Source organism: Benincasa hispida, chromosome 5 (assembly GCF_009727055.1).
Source record: "Benincasa hispida cultivar B227 chromosome 5, ASM972705v1, whole genome shotgun sequence".
NCBI lineage: Eukaryota > Viridiplantae > Streptophyta > Magnoliopsida > Cucurbitales > Cucurbitaceae > Benincasa > Benincasa hispida.
Window position 1 is genome coordinate 56,170,476 of NC_052353.1, and position 21,169 is coordinate 56,191,644.

The window sequence follows — 21,169 nt, forward strand, 5'->3', positions numbered from 1 at the left end:
AGGAATTGGAGTGGAAGATGAAGGTCTCAAAGTTGAAGAGAAGAGAAAGAAATTGGAGGAGTAAGAGGAGAACTCACTGAAGAAATTAGAGGAGTATGAGGAATAAGAATAAAAGGAATGAAACCCTAAAATTACGTTGAAGAATTGCACTTTTATATATATAGTATATATATATATATATATATATATTTGTTTTAGGTACTTAATTTTGAGTTAATATTTACTAAGTCCCTATAATTTAAATTATATTTTTATCAGAGCTATTAAATTTATTTACTTCATAAAAGTGTTCGAAAATAAAAGTGAATCTAATTTGATTAATAATAATCTTTAAAAAGATTGATTAAGAATAACTGTATTTATAAATAACAATTATATAAATTATAATAATATAATTGTATAACTTCTTTATTTGTATTATAAAATTATATGTCTACTAAGTTTAGAAAACTACATATATAAAAAAGTCGATTTAAAAGCTTGTTAACACAATTGAGGATAAAGAAAAAAAAAATTCAAAATTCAAAAACGAAACCCTTAAACACAAATTTAAAAGTTTTATATCCAATTCAAATGCAGCAAAAGTTATTTAAATTTGATTCCACCCACTATACAATAGTGAAAAATTTAGACTTCATTTGATAACTTTTTTTTTTATTATTTCTAAAAATTAAAACCTGTGAATATTACTTCCACATCTAAATTTTCTTTGTTATTTACTTTTCACCAATAATTTAAAAAATCAAGCCAAAATCTGAAAACTAAAAAAAGTAACTTTCATAAAATTATTTTTAAAAAATTCGACTAAGCGTTCAACCATTATACTTAAATAATTATGCAAATCATAGTAAAGAACTATGATCGAAATAAATAGACTTAATTTTCAAAAATAAAAACCAAAAACGAAAAACCAAATAGTTACTAAACGTGACTTCGGTTTGTTCGAGTAATGAGAATCACAAATGCTCTCATACATAAAAAGTATCATTTATATAACATAATACAACAAATCTTATACATACACTCATTCAAGGGAGCATCATTTTTCAGCTTGTAAGAAGGAACAACCAACTCTAAGCTAATTTGAAATCTCCTGCCTTGGCTTCCTTCATATCCTTTTCTCTATTGCAGTTTAAAAAGCTCCCCATATTAGGATAACTTATGCAATTCTATGTCATTCCTTTACCTTATAATAGCTCAGCTTTTATATGATTTCTAAGAGGATGGTGTCAAAAGTGTAGAAGAACAAGCTAGAGGCTCATGCACAACAGAATTAGAAGAAACTGAGATTGGATTGCCTTCCAATTGCAACATGACTGCCCCCAGAATCTCAGTCAACAGTTTCTTGAATTCGTCCTCTTTAACCGCTTTCCCGTCATCGGCATCTACCATCTTAAATACATCAAGAAGAAGCTTGTCCATCTGCAGATTAGAATAGACAAACCAAACATCAATTTCAGTGAAGGTAATGATTAGCTTGATGTTAATATCAATGATGATTCTTGATGGTTTTCATAACCTCATTGATGGCACCGAGCGGTGGTAAACCGGCTAATGGACCAACCAAATCCAGCGCCAATTGCAGATGTTCCTTTGGCAATTTTCCGGTTTTGTCTTTTGGGACACTCTGAAGTGCCGTATTAAGTGACTGCATCAAGATCAAAATAAGACAGATGAACTACTGTAGATGATCTCCAATAGTTGAAGGCAATGAAGGAGAATAACAGTAGAATCTAGGAAGAAAAGAGAATTATGGAGAAACTTTTTTTATTGAGCACTTTGCTCTTCGATCAATTGGAGCTTACTTACTTACAAGGGGCGGAGAAAATTGATGCAAGAACAACCTCAATCAAGCAAGACTAATAGAAAAGAACAGTATTATGATGTGATATTACCTTGTCCAGTTCGAATTTGTTGGATAACAGCCTTCTTATGCTACTTCCATCAAAGGTATTTTCACTGTGAGCAACAATAACAGGCTGTTCTTTTAGCCGTTGAGCCACATGCTCGGCAGCTCTCTTGAATTCCAACAAGAAGGTCTCTTGCGAGACAGGCTTGTCCCAATTCTCACCTACATCACAGAATTCCAGAGCTGGTTCGACAATATCGCTCATAACCTAACAAGAAGTTGGAACAAATTCAATCAGAAAACTACTACAGCATGAAATGATCCAGTCACGGTGCAGCTAAGAACTAAAAAACTGAGTTTTATTAGATCTATTCAAATCATTAGTTACCCAGGGATCTGACGGAGGAGGCATCCCTTGTTCCACAGTAAGATTTTCAAAAGCTTTAAAAATGTAATCATGAAGAGATCCTTCAGGTAGGTTGATTTGTGAAAAAGTGGCGACCATCTCAGGCTCGTAAGCAGGGCTATTTATGAATTCAAGAAGGTCTTCACCATCGATCCGAAGTATAACAATAGGATCTCGCTTCAACCCGGCAGCCATGCCTAGCAGAATATCAGAGAGAACTTCTTGAAACTCGGACTTGCTTACCTTTTCTCTTGATCCATGGGTAAATTCATTCAATACCTACATAACCACCCAAAGAAGAACCCCATCCAGAGCAGAAATTGTCAGAGTTGAATGAACTAACATAAACGGAAACTGTTTGCGCTAAAGAAGACATATTTGACAATAAACTCAAGGAAACAACATCACAACCTGCCTAAAATTGAAAATGTGCAATACATTTTAGCAACAAAAGACAAGTAGGAAACAAGAACAGTTTTATAAGCAAAAGCCTTAATTGTTTATATATAGATCATCGACTTCTTTTGCTTAATTATTGGAGCAGGAAACTTGCTTTATTATTATTGATGTCAGAAGTTGACAATTCTAATATTGTTAATGATAAAAAAGGGATATAGTTTTCAAAGCACTCGTCACAGATTCCTCCTTGTAAATGAAGATAAAAGAAACAAAAAAGAAAGAAATGAAAAAAGTAATGAAAGAAAAAAAGTCAAAAAGGAAAAGAGAATATGAACGGAAAAGGGAAAACCAGAATGTTGTAATGAACCCACCGGCCATGTTGGACCAGAGGTTGAATATTTCTCAAGCTATCTGTAAATAGAAAATAATAATTTGTATTTTGTAAACCAAGAAGGGAAAGTGAAATCATTACCCACTAAACCTTTAGATCATCATCACAATCATCAAATTAAAAGTAATCTTTGTGAAGGGCAGGCATTAAAGAAGAAATAAAAAGAAACCATAATCATGCATTATCATGTTATAATATTTGGACGGTCCAAAGCTTTTTAAAGTAAAAAATGAAATGGGATCTTTGTCTAGCTTATACAATAAAATAATCCTCATTAAACAATTCAAAATCCACGCATTAAATAAGTCCCATTAAAGCTTCACAAAACCAGAAAATACTCCCAATTGCACGTTTGGACATAAACATGGATCATCTGAACATAATCAGAGCTGTGTTTAAGTTATCAAGGGCAGAGTTAAAAGAGAGAAGATGAACAAAAATTTCATCAAATTTAAAAACACCGTAATAGTGGTCTCTCAAGACAAACCGATCATCAAATCACCAACAGACACCAATTTCTATAGAGTATAGTTAGAATGAAAAAATCCAATTCAGATCAGATCAAATCATTCAAACGAAAACAGAAACAGCAAGCAATCAGCAACTACAGAAGCAACAAACTACAAAAATAGGGATAGTTCTTGTCGTTATTCAGAAATTCGAATCCAAGTAATTATCGCAGTGAATAATGAAGAAAACCTAATGAAGAATAAGAAGAAGAGAATGAAAAGGAGAAAACCTCAGAGTAAATGTTGTCGGAATCAAGGGAAGTGCCTTGAGGAGGAAGGCCAAGAGCGGCACCAATGTGGGCGACGGCAGGGTGAAGTTCTTTGAGAGAAAGTTTGCCGTCTTTGTCGGTGTCGAGCTCGTGAAACTTATGGTCGACGAAAGAGGAGAAGACGTGGTTGTTGGCAACCAACTCCATAATTTCTGAACCGTCCAGAACCTGTCCAGTAGGTCGTTTCAATGGTGAAGATGATGATGATGAAGGGGGTGAAGAAGCAGAATCCATTTACTTTTTGTTGCTTTTGATTCTCAAGTCCTGTGAACTGAAAAGAGCTTTTTGCTCGAGAGTCTTGTGAGAGAGAGATAGAGATTGTTTGCTATGGTGATCAAGTTGGTTGGATTATGCTTCACTGATTATTGAATTTCGCCATTAATGCAACTTCAAGAACCAGAATTTTGATAACAGATTTCTTTCTTCTTCTCTTAATTTCCTTTTTCCTTTTTTGTGTTCAGCTTTGTAGATGATGTATCCAGTAAGTTCCTTCATTTTCAATTTTGCGTTTTATGATTTAAAATTTTTAAAGATTTTGACTTATTTAATACATAGGTTTAAATACTCATTTTATTCTTATATTTTTCATTTTTATTCATTTTCGTCTTTATATTTATTTTAGTCTTTATACTTTCAACTCTACCTCATTTTCTTTCTTATCCTTTCAAAAGATTCATTTCGATTCTTGTATTTTTAACTTTGGTTTGTTTTAATTCTTAACTATTCAAAAAGTAACTATTTTAATACTTTAAAAATGAAGTAAAAATGAAAATGAATGAACTAAAATGGTCACTTTTAAAAGTACAACGACTAAAATGAATATTTTAAAAATATAGGAATTAAAATGAACATTTTAAAAATATAAGGATTAAAAAGAACTAAAACAAAAAGTATAGGATAAACCTAATAGATATGAAGTTGATTTTTTATGTCTAATGGAATTTTAAACTTTTATTTATTTATTTATTTATTTATTTTTATATGGTAAGTTTGTGAATAGGTCAAGAACTTGTTAGATACAAAATCGAAAGTGTAAGAAATTTTGACACTCTTAAAGTTTAAAAACCATTAAACACAAATTTGAAAGTTTATGAGATATTAAATAGAAGTTTGAGAAGTTTAGGGATCAACTTATAATTTAACCTAACTATTTTTTGTAGTCAATGAATTTTCAAATTTGTTGTATACTTATATATTTTGGTGATTGAACTTTCATTATTTTTATTCTAATTACTAGACTTTGATTGGAAACTTCATTTTGATTCTTGTATTTATATTAGGTTCAGTAGATAATAAAAAAATTACCCAAAGAAAATTTTTTAGCATTACAATAGATTAGTCATATGAATCATCCATTTATTGTTTTTCATAATATAATCATATAAGAACATCATGAAATTAAAACAATATTTAGTGATATACCAAATGGTGAATTGAAGAAATTTTGAGTTGTGTGGTATTACTATAAAATTTTCAATTAAATATATATGAGACAAAAATAAGCATAATTCAACTAGTGATTGTATATTTGTATTACCAATCACGAAATTAAAGATTTAATTATTTTATCTTTTATATATATGGTAAATAAATAAATATCATAATATATATTGATAAGTAAATGTCAAGGGTTGCTATCTTCCAATTTTGATATTAGAAAAAGAAAACGACTCTTTTAGAAAAACATTGTGCTCATTTGGATTTAAAAATTAAAAATATATACAATTTGATTTTTTTGAACCTTGAAATCAGTAGTCACATGGTCAAACTTCATAAACAAGTAATTTTACAAGAAAAAATGGTTTTAATTATTTGGAAAACAAAATATGATTATGATATAATTTAGAGGAGAGAGAAAAGAAAAAGAAAACAATTTTTTTAAAATCATTTTAACCAACAAAATTGTTGAAAATACTTATAAATGATAGCAAAATATTCGATAGATTACTGTATATAACTATCATGACATAGATAGCAATCACAGTTTATGATAGGTAAATAGTAAAATTTTACTATATTTAGAGATGTTTTGATTCATTTTTCTATATTTCAAACTATTCTTTTTTATTTTGAAATATCATTCTTCAACCTTTGTAAAATGGAGGTTAGGTTAACGTTAACATGTAAATCAAATTTTCAATTTTATGTAAAATTCAATTTATGGATTGTTGATTTTTTAAAAAAAAAAAAATCTTCCAAATCACCTCCTTTCCTTTATTTGCTTCAACCAAAAACAATGTTTTAAACAAGAATTTTGATTCAGTTTCTCGATTTCCTAATAAAAAAACTAATGCGAAAGTTTCAACTAGTAATTAGTTAAGACAAATTTTTATGTGTATTGGGTCTATCTAACATTCGAAAATTACTCAACATAACCATTAAACAATAAAAAAAAATGTTAAGGTAAGTTGTTTTGCCTCGCTCTTATACTTACTATAAATGTCAAACCGGCACATGATTAATAATATTCTTCTAACTCAACAATAAAACTTATCTTTAATCTCAAATCAAATCGATACATGTCATACCTAAAGTCCTTATACTATGTGCTAAAACATGAGTGTAAAATTATACATAGAAAAAAAAAAAAAAAACAACCTTGAATGTTTTAGATAATGATCATAGATAAATGGTCACATTTAAGAATTTCATCTTAGACTGTTCTTGATAATGCACTTTGGCTTAAAATTCCTATTTTACCCCTACATTTTTTTTCATAAATAGAAAATATAGGATGAAAAATAAAATAGGGAGAGGAAGTGGTGACCAGTAACACGTATGTGGTGGAGACACGTGGGGCGGTGAGGGGCTTGGGCCGGAGCCCAACACACGACCATCAAACTCAATTTTCAATTTTTTTTCGTCACGTTTGTCGTTGTCGGTTTAGAGGATTGCTTCTCCTACATGTGACCTATCACTCCCACGTATCAAACTACCATCAAATTTTCTAGCATTACTATTATTATTAATAAGGTTGAAAATACTTTTGTCTTTCTAAATCATCAACTTTATTAATAAGTTTCAACGATATTGTCAATATTGTTGACAAGTTTGATAAGATTTTCTATAATGAAGATTAGGATGATCATTTAAACCATTAAAATCAAATCAAATACTAAATTGAATTAAAATCGAATTATGTGGTTTGGTTTGATTTAATATATTTTCAAATCGAATTATTGCGGTTCGATTTGGTTTTAAATTTGAAATCGAATCGAACCACTTCTTTAATAAATATATTAAAAAACTATATATATATAATTTAGAAAATATGGAGAAAAAAAAACCTGTGAAACCGAACCAAACCACTTATAATTTAGAAATATGAAAAAACATTAAAAAAAATTTAAAAACCATGAAACCGAACTAAACATACAGTTCGGTTTAATTTCAGAAAATACACTTTTTAAAATTTGCACTTCGATTCAAACTAGGGGTGTTCAAAAAACCCGATGACCCGAAAAAGCCGATCAATCCAAATCCAACTCGTGCGGTTTGGGTTGGGTTATCAACTCATTAGGGTTGGGTTGGGTTCAAATAAATGAAAATTTTATGGGTTGGGTTGGTTCATGAGTTCACCTAACATAATCCAAACTAACCCGAACCAACTCGAATTTATTATTAACTTTAAAATATATTTTTTATTACATATAACACAATTATTTATACATATATTGATTTTAATTTTATTTAATTCCAATATTTTTTTAGTAATTTATTCTTCAACAACTCTTAAAAGTAGTTTCTTTGCATTTTAGAAAGAAAAAATTTTACTATATAAATTGAAATCGAGTTGTTAATCTTAATTCAATATATGAAAATAATTAAATAATATTTTTACATATTTACGTTGTGCTTCTTTTTGGAATAAAATTTTAAACAAATGACCCGATTAACCCGAACCAACCTAACTCAAATATTTCATGGTTGGGTTGGGTTGAGTTCTTTTTTAATAAGGGTTAGTTGGGTTGAAGAAATTTACAATCCGAACAATTATGTTGGGTTTAAAAAGTCTTTCAACCCAACCCAACCCAACCCATGGACATCCCTAATTCAAACTCCAAACCAAACTGAACCGAACCGTGAACACTCCTAATAAGGACTAAATTATTAAAGATCTTATCAAAATTAAGTGTCAACAATATTATGTAATTATTTAATCTTTATAATTTGTATTACACTCGCTCTCCTATTAAATCTTCATATTATGTCATCATTGATTGTATATATTTATATAATTGAATTTTTATTTTAGGAAATAATACATTTTTTGTCCCTAGATTTTGGTTCTAGTTTCTATTTGACTCCTAGGTTTTAAAATGTTACATATTTAGTTCTTAAGTTTTAAGTTTTGTTTCAATTTAGTCCCTAAATTCAAAATATTACGATTTTACCTTTGAGATTTGAGTTTTGTTTCAATTTTGTCAATGAATTTCAAGATTTTATATTTTTAACCTCAATTTTCATTAAATACTTACTTTCAATCATTGACATCAACTTCTATTAATAAATTAAAAATAATTAGAAGTGAAATTTTAAATTCAATTTTAAAAGTGATAAATAGTGAAACTTAATGAATTATAATTCTTTTAACGATTTTTAATTTATTAACATAAATTAACTCCAAAAGACAGAAAGTGAGCATTTAGTGAAAATTGAGGTTAAAAGTGTAAATCTCGAGACATAGGGATCAAATTGAAGCAAAATTCAAATGTCAAGGGTATAATTATAGCATTTTAAAACCTATGGACTAAATTAAAACTATAGTCAAAACTTAAGGACTAAATGTATAACATTTTGAAATCTATGGACTAAATAGAAACCAAACCAAAAACTTAGGGACTTTAGGTAATTTTCACTTTATTTTATTTATTAACGAATATAGTATATATCTCTTAGTGTTAGGAAAATGATTATATTATTTGTAATGCATTCTCTCTTATATTAAAATTTTATATTATTTTATAATTAAAATATTTTAAAAACTCACACCAAATTTAGTATTTATTAAATTTGGTTTATATTATATTAATACAAGATCGCCATAATATCATTCCCTTGATTTTAATAATTTTTGTATTTCATACATATATAAACTTTTATTCCATATGCATTTAGAATTAGTACAAATTTAAGGTTATTATATACTACGTATTGTATATTTTTATTTTAATCTCGTTTCTATTAAGATAAATATTCCACATACCTTGTTATGTATACACAATTATACATATATGTTTGAAATTGAAATTGAGATTTATATTTAGTTATTTTGTAAATATATGCATTTTTTTCTTTTTTTCTTTTTTATAGATTTTAGATTTTGACTTAAAATTTAAAATCCCCAATTTTTATGGGCTATATTTAATACAAAATTATAGCTACATATCTTTGTTTTCGATTGTGTTTCGTTTTTTATGTATGTATACGAAGTTTATTTAAAATATGTAAGAATTTATTCTAAATGCATTTGGAACAAGTACTAATATATAATCCATATTTTATTTTTAACCTTGTTTCTATTGAGATATATATTTCACATAATTTATCATATATATATATATATATGTGTGTATATTTAGTTATTTTATAAATATATACTTTATTTATATAATACTAATGCTAACAAATAAATTAAGCATAAACTATTATTTGAATTAAACTCATACATTGGAATTGAAAAAGAATGGAGAAAATATGGGGAAGGTGTTGTAGGTGGTGGCTGAGAGAGGAAAAAAAATGGGATAATTAACGAGTAGTGAGAAAAATAAACAATTTCAGAAAGAAAAAAAAACTAATTTAATGCACATGATTATCATATTTGTGTACTTTTATATTTTTTTTAATGGCTAGAATTTAATAGGGGTTTTATAGACTTTTGGACTTAATTTTTATGTAATATTGTAACCCATAAGTCATTCATGAGAAAATGATAGATTTGAGACATTATTGTAATTTGACCTATGTAATTAGACTATTGGTGTAATAATTTTCTACCATCCATTAAAATAAATAAAAGCCAAAATGAGTATAGTTTATCCGTAATTGACATATATCCATCTTCTCGAGATCGAAGGTTTAGAATCCTATATCCACAATATATTTTTAGTTTCTAAATTTTAAGGTTTGCACCTATTTAATCTTTAAAGTTTCAAATTTTTTAAATTCAAGCATCTACTAAACACAAAATTAAAAATTTGAAGTGATAAAGTATTAAATTTAACATAATCCACTAACTTAGGGTTTTTTTTTCTAAAAATTTTGAATTGATTGGTGATTTAATATGAAATCAAAGAATGAAATCCTAAATTCGAACTCTAATAAAGTCATTACCTTCCAAATTTTAATATTAAATTTCACTTGTTGGACTTCTAGCAAATTTTCAAGTCCACGAGTGAATTGTAATAGATCAATTAATTTTTAAAAATAGAGACCAAATACACCATCTTTAAAATTCAGAAACTAAACTTGTAACCTAAATTACCTAACATACATTTTTGCTCACAAAATAGAGGCCAAATACACCATCCTTAAAATTAAGAAACTAAACTTGTAACCTAAATTACCTAACATACATTTTTGCTCACAAGATTTGAATTTTGTGTTCATAAACTTGAAAAAGTACACTTAAGACTCATTTTACCTTAGTTGAGCAACAAAAAGATAACGTGTGGCAGTCAGACTGTTGGGTCTACTTTTTCTAATTTGACAAATTTATAGTATGGTGGCTAAATTATAAGTTACACCTCAAAACTACATATTGTTTAAAAAAACACATCTATATATTTGCTTTAAAAAAAATCGATCTCTCAAAAGTTATAATATTACTGTTCACCTTTCATGTTCAAAACTAGCATTGAAATAGAAATCCTATAAAATTTCAGACAAAAATTGAGACTTAAAAGGACTTGGTAATAACCTAGAATAGGTTGCAATATCGGTTCAAAATTCTAAAGGATCTCTAGAGTAGTTTTGAAGCATCAATGAACGGTGAAGGGTAAAATTGTAACTTTATTAACGGACACAATCATATTGTCTACACTAGTTCATATTCAAAATTCTTTTCTAACTGACAGTTGAGAAAGAACTTGATCAAACTATTAAATCAGATAGTTCTAGAACCATCATAGATTAGTATAGTGATAAATATGGAGGCATGACCTTAATAAAGGACTGAGAGGTGATGGATTCAATCTATGATGATCACCTTCATAGAATTTAATATCCTACAAGTTTCTTTGACATCCAAATGTTGTAGTCATGTAGATTATCCCATGAGCTTAGTTAAGGTGTGCGTAAGTTGTCCCAGACACTCACAAGTTAGAATAAGAAGAAGAAGAAAAAGGCTGTAGAAATAGAACAGACACCACATGAAAATTCATATAGAACTACAACCATGAATTCTTTCCTAAAAGCTTTTCATATCATATGTTAAATATTACAGCAGCCCGAAACTTACTTGACACAAATCAAGTTGAAGAATCGCCATTTTCGACCTTTCGGTTTCGGCAATTGTTCATCAAAATTTATCTTCTTCTTGGAATCATCTGCAGCAACTCCATTTTCCATAGTTGATACAGATTCTGTTGCCTTCCCTGCAAATTCAGTTCCATCCTTCTTGAGATTCTGCCATGGCTAGAACAAACACACCACACAAGCCTCTTATTACTGTTCTTTCCATTTCTAAGAGGTTTTGTAGAAGTTTTCTCAACTAAATGCATTTATAATCTTCTCCTTCAAAAGTACCTGATTACGATGAGTCTGTGCCGTGGGCATCGACGAAACATTATGCAGCAAGTCGAGTAATGTTGTTTGGCTGCAACTAGCAGTTTTGTGCCAAAACAAGGCTGCAATGTCTGCTGTCTTGAGCCTTAGTACAATCAGGTAATGATCGATTTTTGCTTCATGTTTCGTTATGAATGGTCGAAGAACGACACTGAAAATACAAGCTGCTCCCTGAAAACAAACTTCAGTTAAATATCATTGAGGAAAAACTTCAGTTGGAATGAATAAAGAGGTTCTAGAGATGTTGAGTGCTCACTTTTGTTTTAGGATGCCAAAGATATATAAAGAATGCTAACTTTGCTTCATCGTACAGTGGCAGCCTTCACAAACAATAATTTCACAAGCTAAGTTAGCATGATGAAAATCCACAAATACAAATTGGTTTAAACTTAATAACTTAAGCCCCGTTTGATAACCATTTAGTTTTTGGCTTTTGAAAATTAAGCTTATAACACTACTTCTAAATATAAGTTTCTTTGTTTTGTTATTAACTTTCCACTATGTTTTCAAAAACCAAACCACATATTTTAAACTAAAAAGAATAGTTTTTAAAAAATTATTTTGTTTCTAAAATTTGACTAAGAATTCAAGTGTCTCTTCAAGAAATATGAGAACTTTAATATGAAATTTAGGAGAAAACAAGCATAAATTAAAAAGCCATAAATCTAAAAACAAAATCATTACCAAACGTGACTTTAAAAAGTTGTTTTGTCAGGGGTGGACAAAGCCTCGGGCCCCTTTCCTCAAAAACCCAAGTTCCTCCCTCTCCCTAACATTGTAAACAAAATTCAAGTTGAAAACTAAGTCTCATTTGATAATCATTTAATTTTTTAAAATTATGTTTGTTTTTTTAATTATTATTATCATTTTTTATCCTTTCTAAGCAAACATTTGATTTCTTAGCCTAGTATTAAAACCTTGGCTTCAATTTTAAAACCCTCCTAAGAAGTAGATAACAAAACAAAGCAACCTAAATTTCAAAGCCCAATTAATTATCAAATAGGCTGAATAACTTGAAACTTGAAAACTTATTAATTATCAAATAGTTGGGCAAAACCTTCTCAAGTTAGAAGGGCAAGCCATGAGCATAATACAAGTAACAAGTCCTAATCCTCAGTTATTTAAATTTTATTTGAAAAGAAAAAGGAAACTCACAAAAGAATTCAGATAATGAATGACATTTGCATACCATGAAAGCAAAGGGTCTCCCACTCTTTCAAACACTGTAAGCAAAGCAACTATGATCCTACAGTACAGACATGGAAAAGGAGATTATTACACACTGTTATCAACTTGAATCAAGTAAAACTGCAAGATCCTAGAATAAGAATAGGCATTACAAACCAATAATGGCACCAAAACAGAAGTTGGAATATCTCTAATCGGCTCCTCTCCACAATCTTGAAGCATTTATAAGCAGGATAAACATACCCAAAAGCCATTCTGTCAAGAACAATCAGAAACTTAAGCCTTTTCTAAGAGAAGATTATAGGGGAAAAAAAAACCAAAGAACAGGACGTTTACATACAGAAGAATCCTTGATATGAAAGAACCCATCATCTCCAGTCCCTAAAACAATTCAGAAGGTTTAATCTTAAATCTCAATTTTCAAACTAGCACAGTCAAGGTCTAACAACTATCTCATTATGTCAAATAGAGGATGAAACTTCACCAGAAATATTCAACAACCCAAGAAGAAAACCAAACGGTTTATGCTAAAGAAACTAAAGTATACTATTCCATTCATTCAGTTTTCTAAACGTCAAAGGATGTGAGATGCAAACATGGCGTTTGAAGATAAATAAACTGAGACCGATGGTTTAGTGATCATTAATGAAACATGGCGACGATTCATAGAGAAAATAAACGGATTCCAATAATTCAATGATTAAGATTTTGCATTAAATGGGAAGATAAATAAATAAGAATACATCAATGGCTAAACTCTTCACAGTGCAATTACAACACGAAATAAAACTGTGCAAGAGAAACCCATTCCTGAAAAAACCCCTAATATAAGAATATCATCGATTAATTTACAGAGCTCTACCATTTTCAAGCTTCTGGGCTAATGGGTTCTCAGTTCTGATCAATTTCAGCTTATGGGTCGGCTCAATCGAGAAGTTAAACCCAGAAATTGATCCTGAGCACAAGGAATCGTAATCCCACCAAGCTGATGTTCAAATCCAAACTCGTCAGCAGCCTTACTCAACAATTCTTGAAACAGGGGATTCTTCAAGTACGACAATGGCACAACAAACCGCTTCCTCTCTTCTTCTTCCTCTCCAACATAGACCACAAAATGGCCTTTCGGAACATCGGAAGACGCCGATCGTTGCTTCGTCACTTCATACCCAACTTGCCGGTGCGACGGCGCCGCTCGGTGAGTTATTTGCTTTGCGTGAAGAATGATCGCCGGCAGATGAATACCCATTACGCCAAATGTTCAATGAGATGTCTCAGAGAGGAAATTGCATACAAAATCTTGTTTGGCGGTTGAAATTTCGATGGTTCTTTGAGCTCGGAATCAGGCAATTTATATCGAAACTTTTGGAGGGATTTTGGATTGTGGGTTTTCCTATAAAGTGGTATTATCCAAAACTTCAATATGGACGAGAATGGAACCACGTGAGTGTGAAAAACCGCTATGGAAGTCCCCGGTTTTACCATGAAAGTTCATCTCCTCTGGCCTCGTTAGGATTGGGAGGGATGAAAAAGGAAGACACTCACATTATTTTTTAATTTTTTAATCTTTTAACATTATCTTACGATCTTTTTATCTTTGTTTTTAATTATTTTATTATTCTCAGCATTCACCATATTTATTTATAATATTATTATAAAATTTAAGCAAATTATTAAACATTGATTGATAGTTCTTTTTATAAATATCTATCTATGTTATGTTATGATCTCGTAGATCCATGTAATTATTTTATAAGATATATGTAGCTCTCTGCATGTTTTAGAATTTTGAGCAATTTCTCTTATGAATTTATATGGTTGAAAATGATAGAAAAATATTAATATTAATATTGTTTTTTTCAAAACTTATTAGAGAAATATTGTTGTTTTGAAACTTTAGAGAAATATTGTTGAGGCTAGAAGTCGAGGGTTGAGGATTTGATTAATGTAGAGGTCAAACGTTGAGAACTCGACAAACAAAAAAAAAACTTGAAACAATATGTATATTAGGGTTGTCAAGGGTTGACAAGGAAAAGAAAATCTCGCTATGACATACATAAGTCGAAACTTCAACCCTCGACAAGGAAGATAAGTGGCTGAAGCTAATTTTGTGATGAGGATCTCGCTCTAGAAGGGAATCTTGCTAGAAATGTTAAAGAAATGTTTGAGGATCTCGCTCTAGAAGGAAATCTTGCTAATTTTGTGATGGGGATCTCGAAGGATTCTCGCTAGAAATGTGGGCTGAATCTCGTGAGCATCGTTAGGAAGACAGTTTGTTAAAGAAATACTTGAGGATCTCGCTCTAGAAGGAAATCTAGCTAATTTTGTGATGGCGATCTCACTCTATAAGGGAATCTCGTTAGAAATGTGGGTTGAATCTCATGATCATCACTAGGAAGACAGTTTGTTAAAGAAGTGCTTGAGGATCTAGAAGGAAATCTCATTAATTTTGTGATGAAGATCTCGTTCTAGAAGGGATTAAAATATTATTTTAATTAAGTTGTTATTTTTTTTATTGTATATTCAATTTCTTTTATTAAAATATTCTTTTAATTAAGTTGTGGAATTTATTAGCCTCAAAAGAATTTACTAGCCTCAAAAGAACATTATTAAAATATTCTTTTAATTAAATTGTATATTATTCTTTTAATTAAGTTGTACGTTATTCTTTTAATTAAGTGGTACATTATTTTTCTAATTAAGTTGTACATTATTCTTTTAATTAAGTTGTACATTATTCTTCTAATTAAGTTGTACATTATTCTTCTAATTAAGTTGTACATTATTCTTTTAATTAAGTTGTACATTATTCTTCTAATTGAGAAACAAATATTTTTTTAATTGAGAAATAAATATATATTTTTTTTTTTTTTCAGAATAGGACCCTATATTTCATATGGAGGTATCTTAAAACTTTTGACTTCACTCTTTTATTTAGTTTCTCCTTTGCTGAATTAGGCATCGAATCATTCCTTTGTTTACAGGGTTCCTTCTCTCCTCAAGTTACAAAATGACCGTTGTTGTCCACGTGGGAACAGGGGGTCATATATGTTTCTTGACAAATTAGGCATCAATCTATATATGATTTATAAGACCAAAATATCATACTATTGTGAAAGATTATGCTTTATTGGGCCAGGTATGTTTTCTTTGGCCAAAATTTAATATCAACATAATTATGATTATTAATAAAATATCAACATTGTGAAGGAAGATGTAATATGTTTTATTGTTCAGGTATGTTCTGACCAAGAATTTAGCATCAACAATGATGGATTATAATGAACAAATATGCATAACTATTATGAAAAGATATGAATCAGGTTTATTATTCTATCAAAAAATGGCATCTCTATTATTTATTATGAGATTAAATAAAAAATAATAAAATTGATAACATATATTTAAGAACAACTAACTATTGCGAATTTTCTAATGGCCACAATCAAATAAGAAAGAGAAAGAGGACAATGCACAAAAGAGAGGGATGAAAAGGTTTTCTGGTTAAAATATATTGATCTCTATTAATTTGTAATTAGCTTAAATTCATAAATTTTTATAATGAAATCCCTATTGGCATTCGTATTATTATATATATAAAATATATATATAGATTATATATTTATTAGCCATTTCAACTATATATTTTGAAATATTAAGGGGTAGGATATTTATTTTTGAAAAAAATTACTCTAGTCCTTGAGTTTAAGGGAATAGATATATTGGTCCATAGTTTAAATTTAGTCAGTAGTCATCGGTTATGAATAAATAGGGTTAAAAGGTTTCGTTTTATAATTAATTATTTTTATTATTTTTAAATAAACTATTAATTAAAAATAGTCAATTAAAGGTGAAAAAGGTAACTTTTTCTCTTCTCATCTCCCTTTGGGCAACCCACACCTCAACCTCTTCTTCTTCCTTCTTCTCATCCCCTCTCCTCCTCATAACACCATAATACAAACCACCATTATCATTTATTTTTTAAGATTAATACAACCACCATTATAAATAACTTAATGAGGCTTTTTATGGAAAACAAAAACCATAAAAATCACTTCGGCTTCTCTAGTCGTCTTAGCCGCATGGCCAAACTGAAGCTTTTCCTTCATAAAAAGACAGATAGTGCACTAGTTCTGCTTCTAAACATAATGAACTTCTCACCATCTCGACTGAGGGACGAATTAACCAATATAGATCAAATTAATACACCTTTCCTTAAAAATTTTCAAGGACTAAAAGATATTTCTTCTTATTATTTCGTAAAAAAATTATTTTATTATTCACATTATAGCAAATTTTATTAGCTAACTAAGATTTATAAAATAACAAGAAATTAACAATGGATTTGAAATGAATAACTACAATTTTATTCTTTCTTCTTATAAGTTGGTCAAAATTTATGGGGTTGCAAAGAAGGGATTATTCATTAGTTAATTAAGTTAGGGAGACCAGCTATATATGAGTATTAAGAATGTGACCTAAAAAGGATTGTTGTGTAAGATTGAGATATCCTACTACGCCACTATTCCTTCCTTTGAATCTTTTTAAGAAAGAGATGTGGAGGAAATGAGTGAAGGTATAAAATTATGATATGGAGACATAAAGTTCAAATTACAATAAGGCGGTTTTCTTCTTCTCTTGCCTACATAATTGCTCCCTAAAAGTGGGGGTGGAAAAAATAAATGGAGGGACAACCTACATTATCATCCTAGGGATAGGTTTAAATTGCAAATTTTTTAGTCCTACAACTTTTGGACGTTTGTAATCTAGTTAAATCCTAAGTTGGAAAGTTCGATCTCGAACTTTTTAAAATTTCTTACACATTCCCACAGATCTTGTGTTAAAACACAATGATTGAGGATAATATGATTTCTTATTTAGACATAAAATTCAATTTATAATTTATATAGATCTATTAGTTTTTTAAAAATTTATAAATTTATAAAATCTATTAGAGCATATACAAATTGAGAAAATGAGTAACTTAAGATCTTTAATATACAATGAGCCTTTCTCCTCATTATCTACATGATTTTCCCTAAAAGCAATGGAAAAAAAATGTAAGGACCTAAGATTCAATTAAATAGTTTGACATATTTCTTGATCTTGCTAATTGTAGTAGGTTTTCAACTCTTTCAAATCATACTACTTGATAATTAAAGAAATTTCATTTATATTTATTAAAATCTCAAATATGTAATAAGATAAGATTAATAGATCATAGCTATGTACATAATATAAATCATTATATAAAATTATTTACTAATCAATTTCGAAATCAAAAGTTTGATTCTTCAATCTACCTATTGTTAAAAAAATAATAACAATAACTTATCTTTGTCGGACGGTTAATTATTGTTTAAAATGGAACATATTATAATGCGGAGGCAATTTTTTTGTAGTAGAAATTTCGGAATAAAAGCATATACACGTCATCAAAGAGATAAAATTTTAGGCAGGGCAGATTCAAGATAATGACTTGTTATCATACTTGAAATCTATTTAATAACACTTAACAACACCATATGTTCATGTTACATAGTAAATAACCTTTCTATATATTCTAATTATAAAAGATGGTTTAATTTGTCAAGGTGCAACAAATACAATCTAAAATTTAATAATGAACCAAATATTATTCCCCAAAATGACTTCACATATTCAATTACTATTATTTCATCAACAAGGATAAAGATTCATGTTGTGACTGTATGCTAGGTTAAGTCCTCAGAATCTTCAATTTGACTTGAGATCTAGATTATCCCCTATTCCTATCATCCTATCTATCAAATTAAGGGACAAACCACCCTTCTTTATGATCCCATTAAGATGACCTACACCTTAAAAAATAATAATAATTAGAATAAAAAAAACAACTTAAAAACTTAAGAAGTTGGTTAAACTTGTACATGGATTTAGTTCTCGTTTTTTTTTTGGTAACAAATTTAGTTCCTGAATATTATAGGATAATAATTTAGGTCTTTATACTCATTTGAAAATTTTATAACAATTTAATCTATGTAAAATAATATTAATAATTTATTTTTCATAATGGTAGTAGACTTAATGTATTTATTAAAAATATAAGTCTCTAATTAGTTTATTTAGTTTTTGATTTATTAACAGAAATTCTCATTTAAAAATTACAATATATTACGATTAGAGATTAAATCGTTCACAAATTGAATTACAAGGACTAAAATTGTATCTCTAATAGTTTGGAAACTATAATATTATGAAAATATTTAAAGTTACAAAAGCAAGTCAGGGACTAAACTTTTTTATCAAAACTCAAGAAGTTGATAAAGCTGATTTTAATTAAAATTGCTTTCTTCACCAATTTATGGAGTTAATATTTACTGTTTTTAATAGACATATATTACCAATGTCTAATGAAACTAATTTTTTTTTTTTTTTAATTTTTATGTTGAATAGAATCTTGAATTATAAAAAAATTTGAAAGTTTAGACAGTAATTTGAACTAGTAACTAGTTATATGTTAAGAGTGATATTGAGGTTAGGTTAAAACCAATATCGCATCGTTTATTAATAATAGAATGCAAATCAACCTCTGAATTTATATTACTTTAATCACACAAAATTAAATTAACGTATAATATTACACTCTTTAACTGCCATATTGCATATTACTTAAAATTTGGACTTAAGTTAGTTGAAACTAAAAAAAAATATTCCAAAAGTTTTAGAGGCAGGCAGAACCGCCGTGATACGGCGGAGATGTCGGGAGGGTTTAATGGAAACTGGCCGCCCGCAAGGCTGTCGTCGCATGGAGCGGGTAGGGTTAGTGAAAGTTCAAATACAAAGGAAATGTGATTTAAAATCAAAAGCCACAAGAAGGAAGGTGTGTGTGATTTCAATAGGTTCAGGGGTTTAGAGAAGAGACGACAAGAAAATTGCCCAACCAAAATTATTATTCACTACATACTTGGTGCATATAAATCAAATTAAAATTAAAATAAAATATTTAAAGTGTTATCTCGGAAAACAATATTTTTCAGATAGATCCATCACAACTTCACACGTCGAAAAATATGGGAAGAAGATAGAAATGAAAAATTAGGGTTTTTTCCCCTTAGAATTTATCTATGTATTTTTATTTGATTCCTAAATTTTCAAAATATTATATATTTTACCCTTGGAATTTTGACTTATAGTTTGTATTTTGTAAGCTAGATTTCAAAATGTTACATTTTTATCGTTGAGTTTTGAGTTTTTTATTAGTTCTAGATTTCAAAATGTTACGATTTCCAAATCTTGTGAATTGAGTTTTGTCAATTTTAGTCATTTATTACGAGTTCAAGAATTTACAATGTTAACTTTAGAAGTAATAACTAGTACATCCCAATTTTTTGCATCCTGCATTTCATACGCCTTAAAAAGATAATTAATAATTTTTCAAAAGAAAAAAAAATGTGTTCACATGATAAATTGTGATGAATAATTTGACTAGGTATGCACAAAGATAGATACTTCAAGGTGATGCACCTCGCGTATTTTTATTCTTTAAACTTTAATTTCTTTTCACTAAATTCTCATATTTAAGTCTTTGATTGTATGTTAATGTCTATTAATAAATTTTAAAACAATAAATAGGTTTTTCATTAATTTCATCATTATTAAAATTGACATATTAAGAAAAGTTTCCATTCATAATATTTCATCAACTGAAATAATGTGAAATACCGAGAATGCATACATTTATAAAAACATCGAGAGTTAAAAATACAAATTGGTTTAAAATTTCCATTGAAATTATTAAAATATCGATGGCATTGGGACTATTTTTTTTTTTCAATTTCGAGAATATTTGATCTTCTTTCTTTTTGACAAAAATATCGAGCTTTCGAGAAAATTATCAAGAAATTTCAACACATTTCGAGAAACCATTTTGATTTTTTAATTAACTACATTCAGCTCAATTTCAAGTTTTTCAATTTGATAATCTTTATTGTTCATAGTTAATGTTTATTTCGAAAATTAGATTAAACATTTTATTGTCTCACTTTTTTTAAATTTCTCAAAATTTCTTACTCTTTTATTTCGACCAAAACTTTTATAAAGAAAATAAAATTGAAATAAACCACAAAAAATAACATATAATTTATTTTTACACCCTCATTCAAACTTCTTCATTAAATTTACTTACATTATGTCCACCTCAATTGAATCGATGTGAGCTTTTTTTCTTTAACCATCTAAAACTTTCATAATTTCACATCATTTCACCTTCAAAAATATTCCTAAACTTTAAATTATTTTTATATTATTTTCCATCTCTCTTTCAAAATTCTATGCTCTAGCTTCAATATTTACACAAAAAATTACAAATAGATATCCAAATATTGTTTTTACTTT

General features: G+C 28.7%; 3 protein-coding genes across 5 annotated transcripts; all 3 read right to left on the bottom strand.

The window, feature by feature from the left end:
* Positions 1-918: 918 nt before the first annotated feature.
* Positions 919-4,306, bottom strand: LOC120077051. 2 transcript variants are annotated; one of them, XM_039030891.1, is made up of 5 exons: positions 3,785-4,306; positions 2,238-2,534; positions 1,896-2,117; positions 1,520-1,648; positions 919-1,422 (listed from the first exon to the last, which is right to left on the bottom strand). In XM_039030891.1, exons 1-5 carry the CDS (start codon positions 4,055-4,057, stop codon positions 1,216-1,218), a joined length of 1,128 nt encoding a protein of 375 aa, XP_038886819.1. In that variant the 5' UTR covers positions 4,058-4,306; the 3' UTR covers positions 919-1,215. The 2 variants fall into 2 exon arrangements, with proteins under 2 accessions (XP_038886819.1, XP_038886820.1); XM_039030892.1 differs by lacking the exon at positions 3,785-4,306 and adding an exon at positions 2,667-3,698.
* A 6,894-nt stretch (positions 4,307-11,200) lies between these two features.
* LOC120077876 (putative HVA22-like protein g) lies at positions 11,201-13,795 on the bottom strand. Of its 2 annotated transcripts, none has more exons than XM_039031970.1 (7): positions 13,659-13,795; positions 13,137-13,177; positions 12,953-13,051; positions 12,798-12,854; positions 11,865-11,928; positions 11,570-11,779; positions 11,201-11,458 (listed from the first exon to the last, which is right to left on the bottom strand). In XM_039031970.1, the coding sequence occupies exons 1-7, from the start codon at positions 13,659-13,661 to the stop codon at positions 11,279-11,281; spliced, it is 654 nt and encodes a 217-aa protein (XP_038887898.1). In that variant the 5' UTR covers positions 13,662-13,795; the 3' UTR covers positions 11,201-11,278. The 2 variants fall into 2 exon arrangements, with proteins under 2 accessions (XP_038887898.1, XP_038887899.1); XM_039031971.1 differs by having other exon boundaries at positions 11,209-11,418.
* LOC120077878 (auxin-responsive protein SAUR21-like) lies at positions 13,478-14,312 on the bottom strand. Its single transcript, XM_039031973.1, has one exon. The coding sequence runs from the start codon at positions 14,040-14,042 to the stop codon at positions 13,704-13,706; it is 339 nt and encodes a 112-aa protein (XP_038887901.1). The 5' UTR covers positions 14,043-14,312; the 3' UTR covers positions 13,478-13,703.
* Between the last annotated feature and the right edge of the window lie 6,857 nt (positions 14,313-21,169).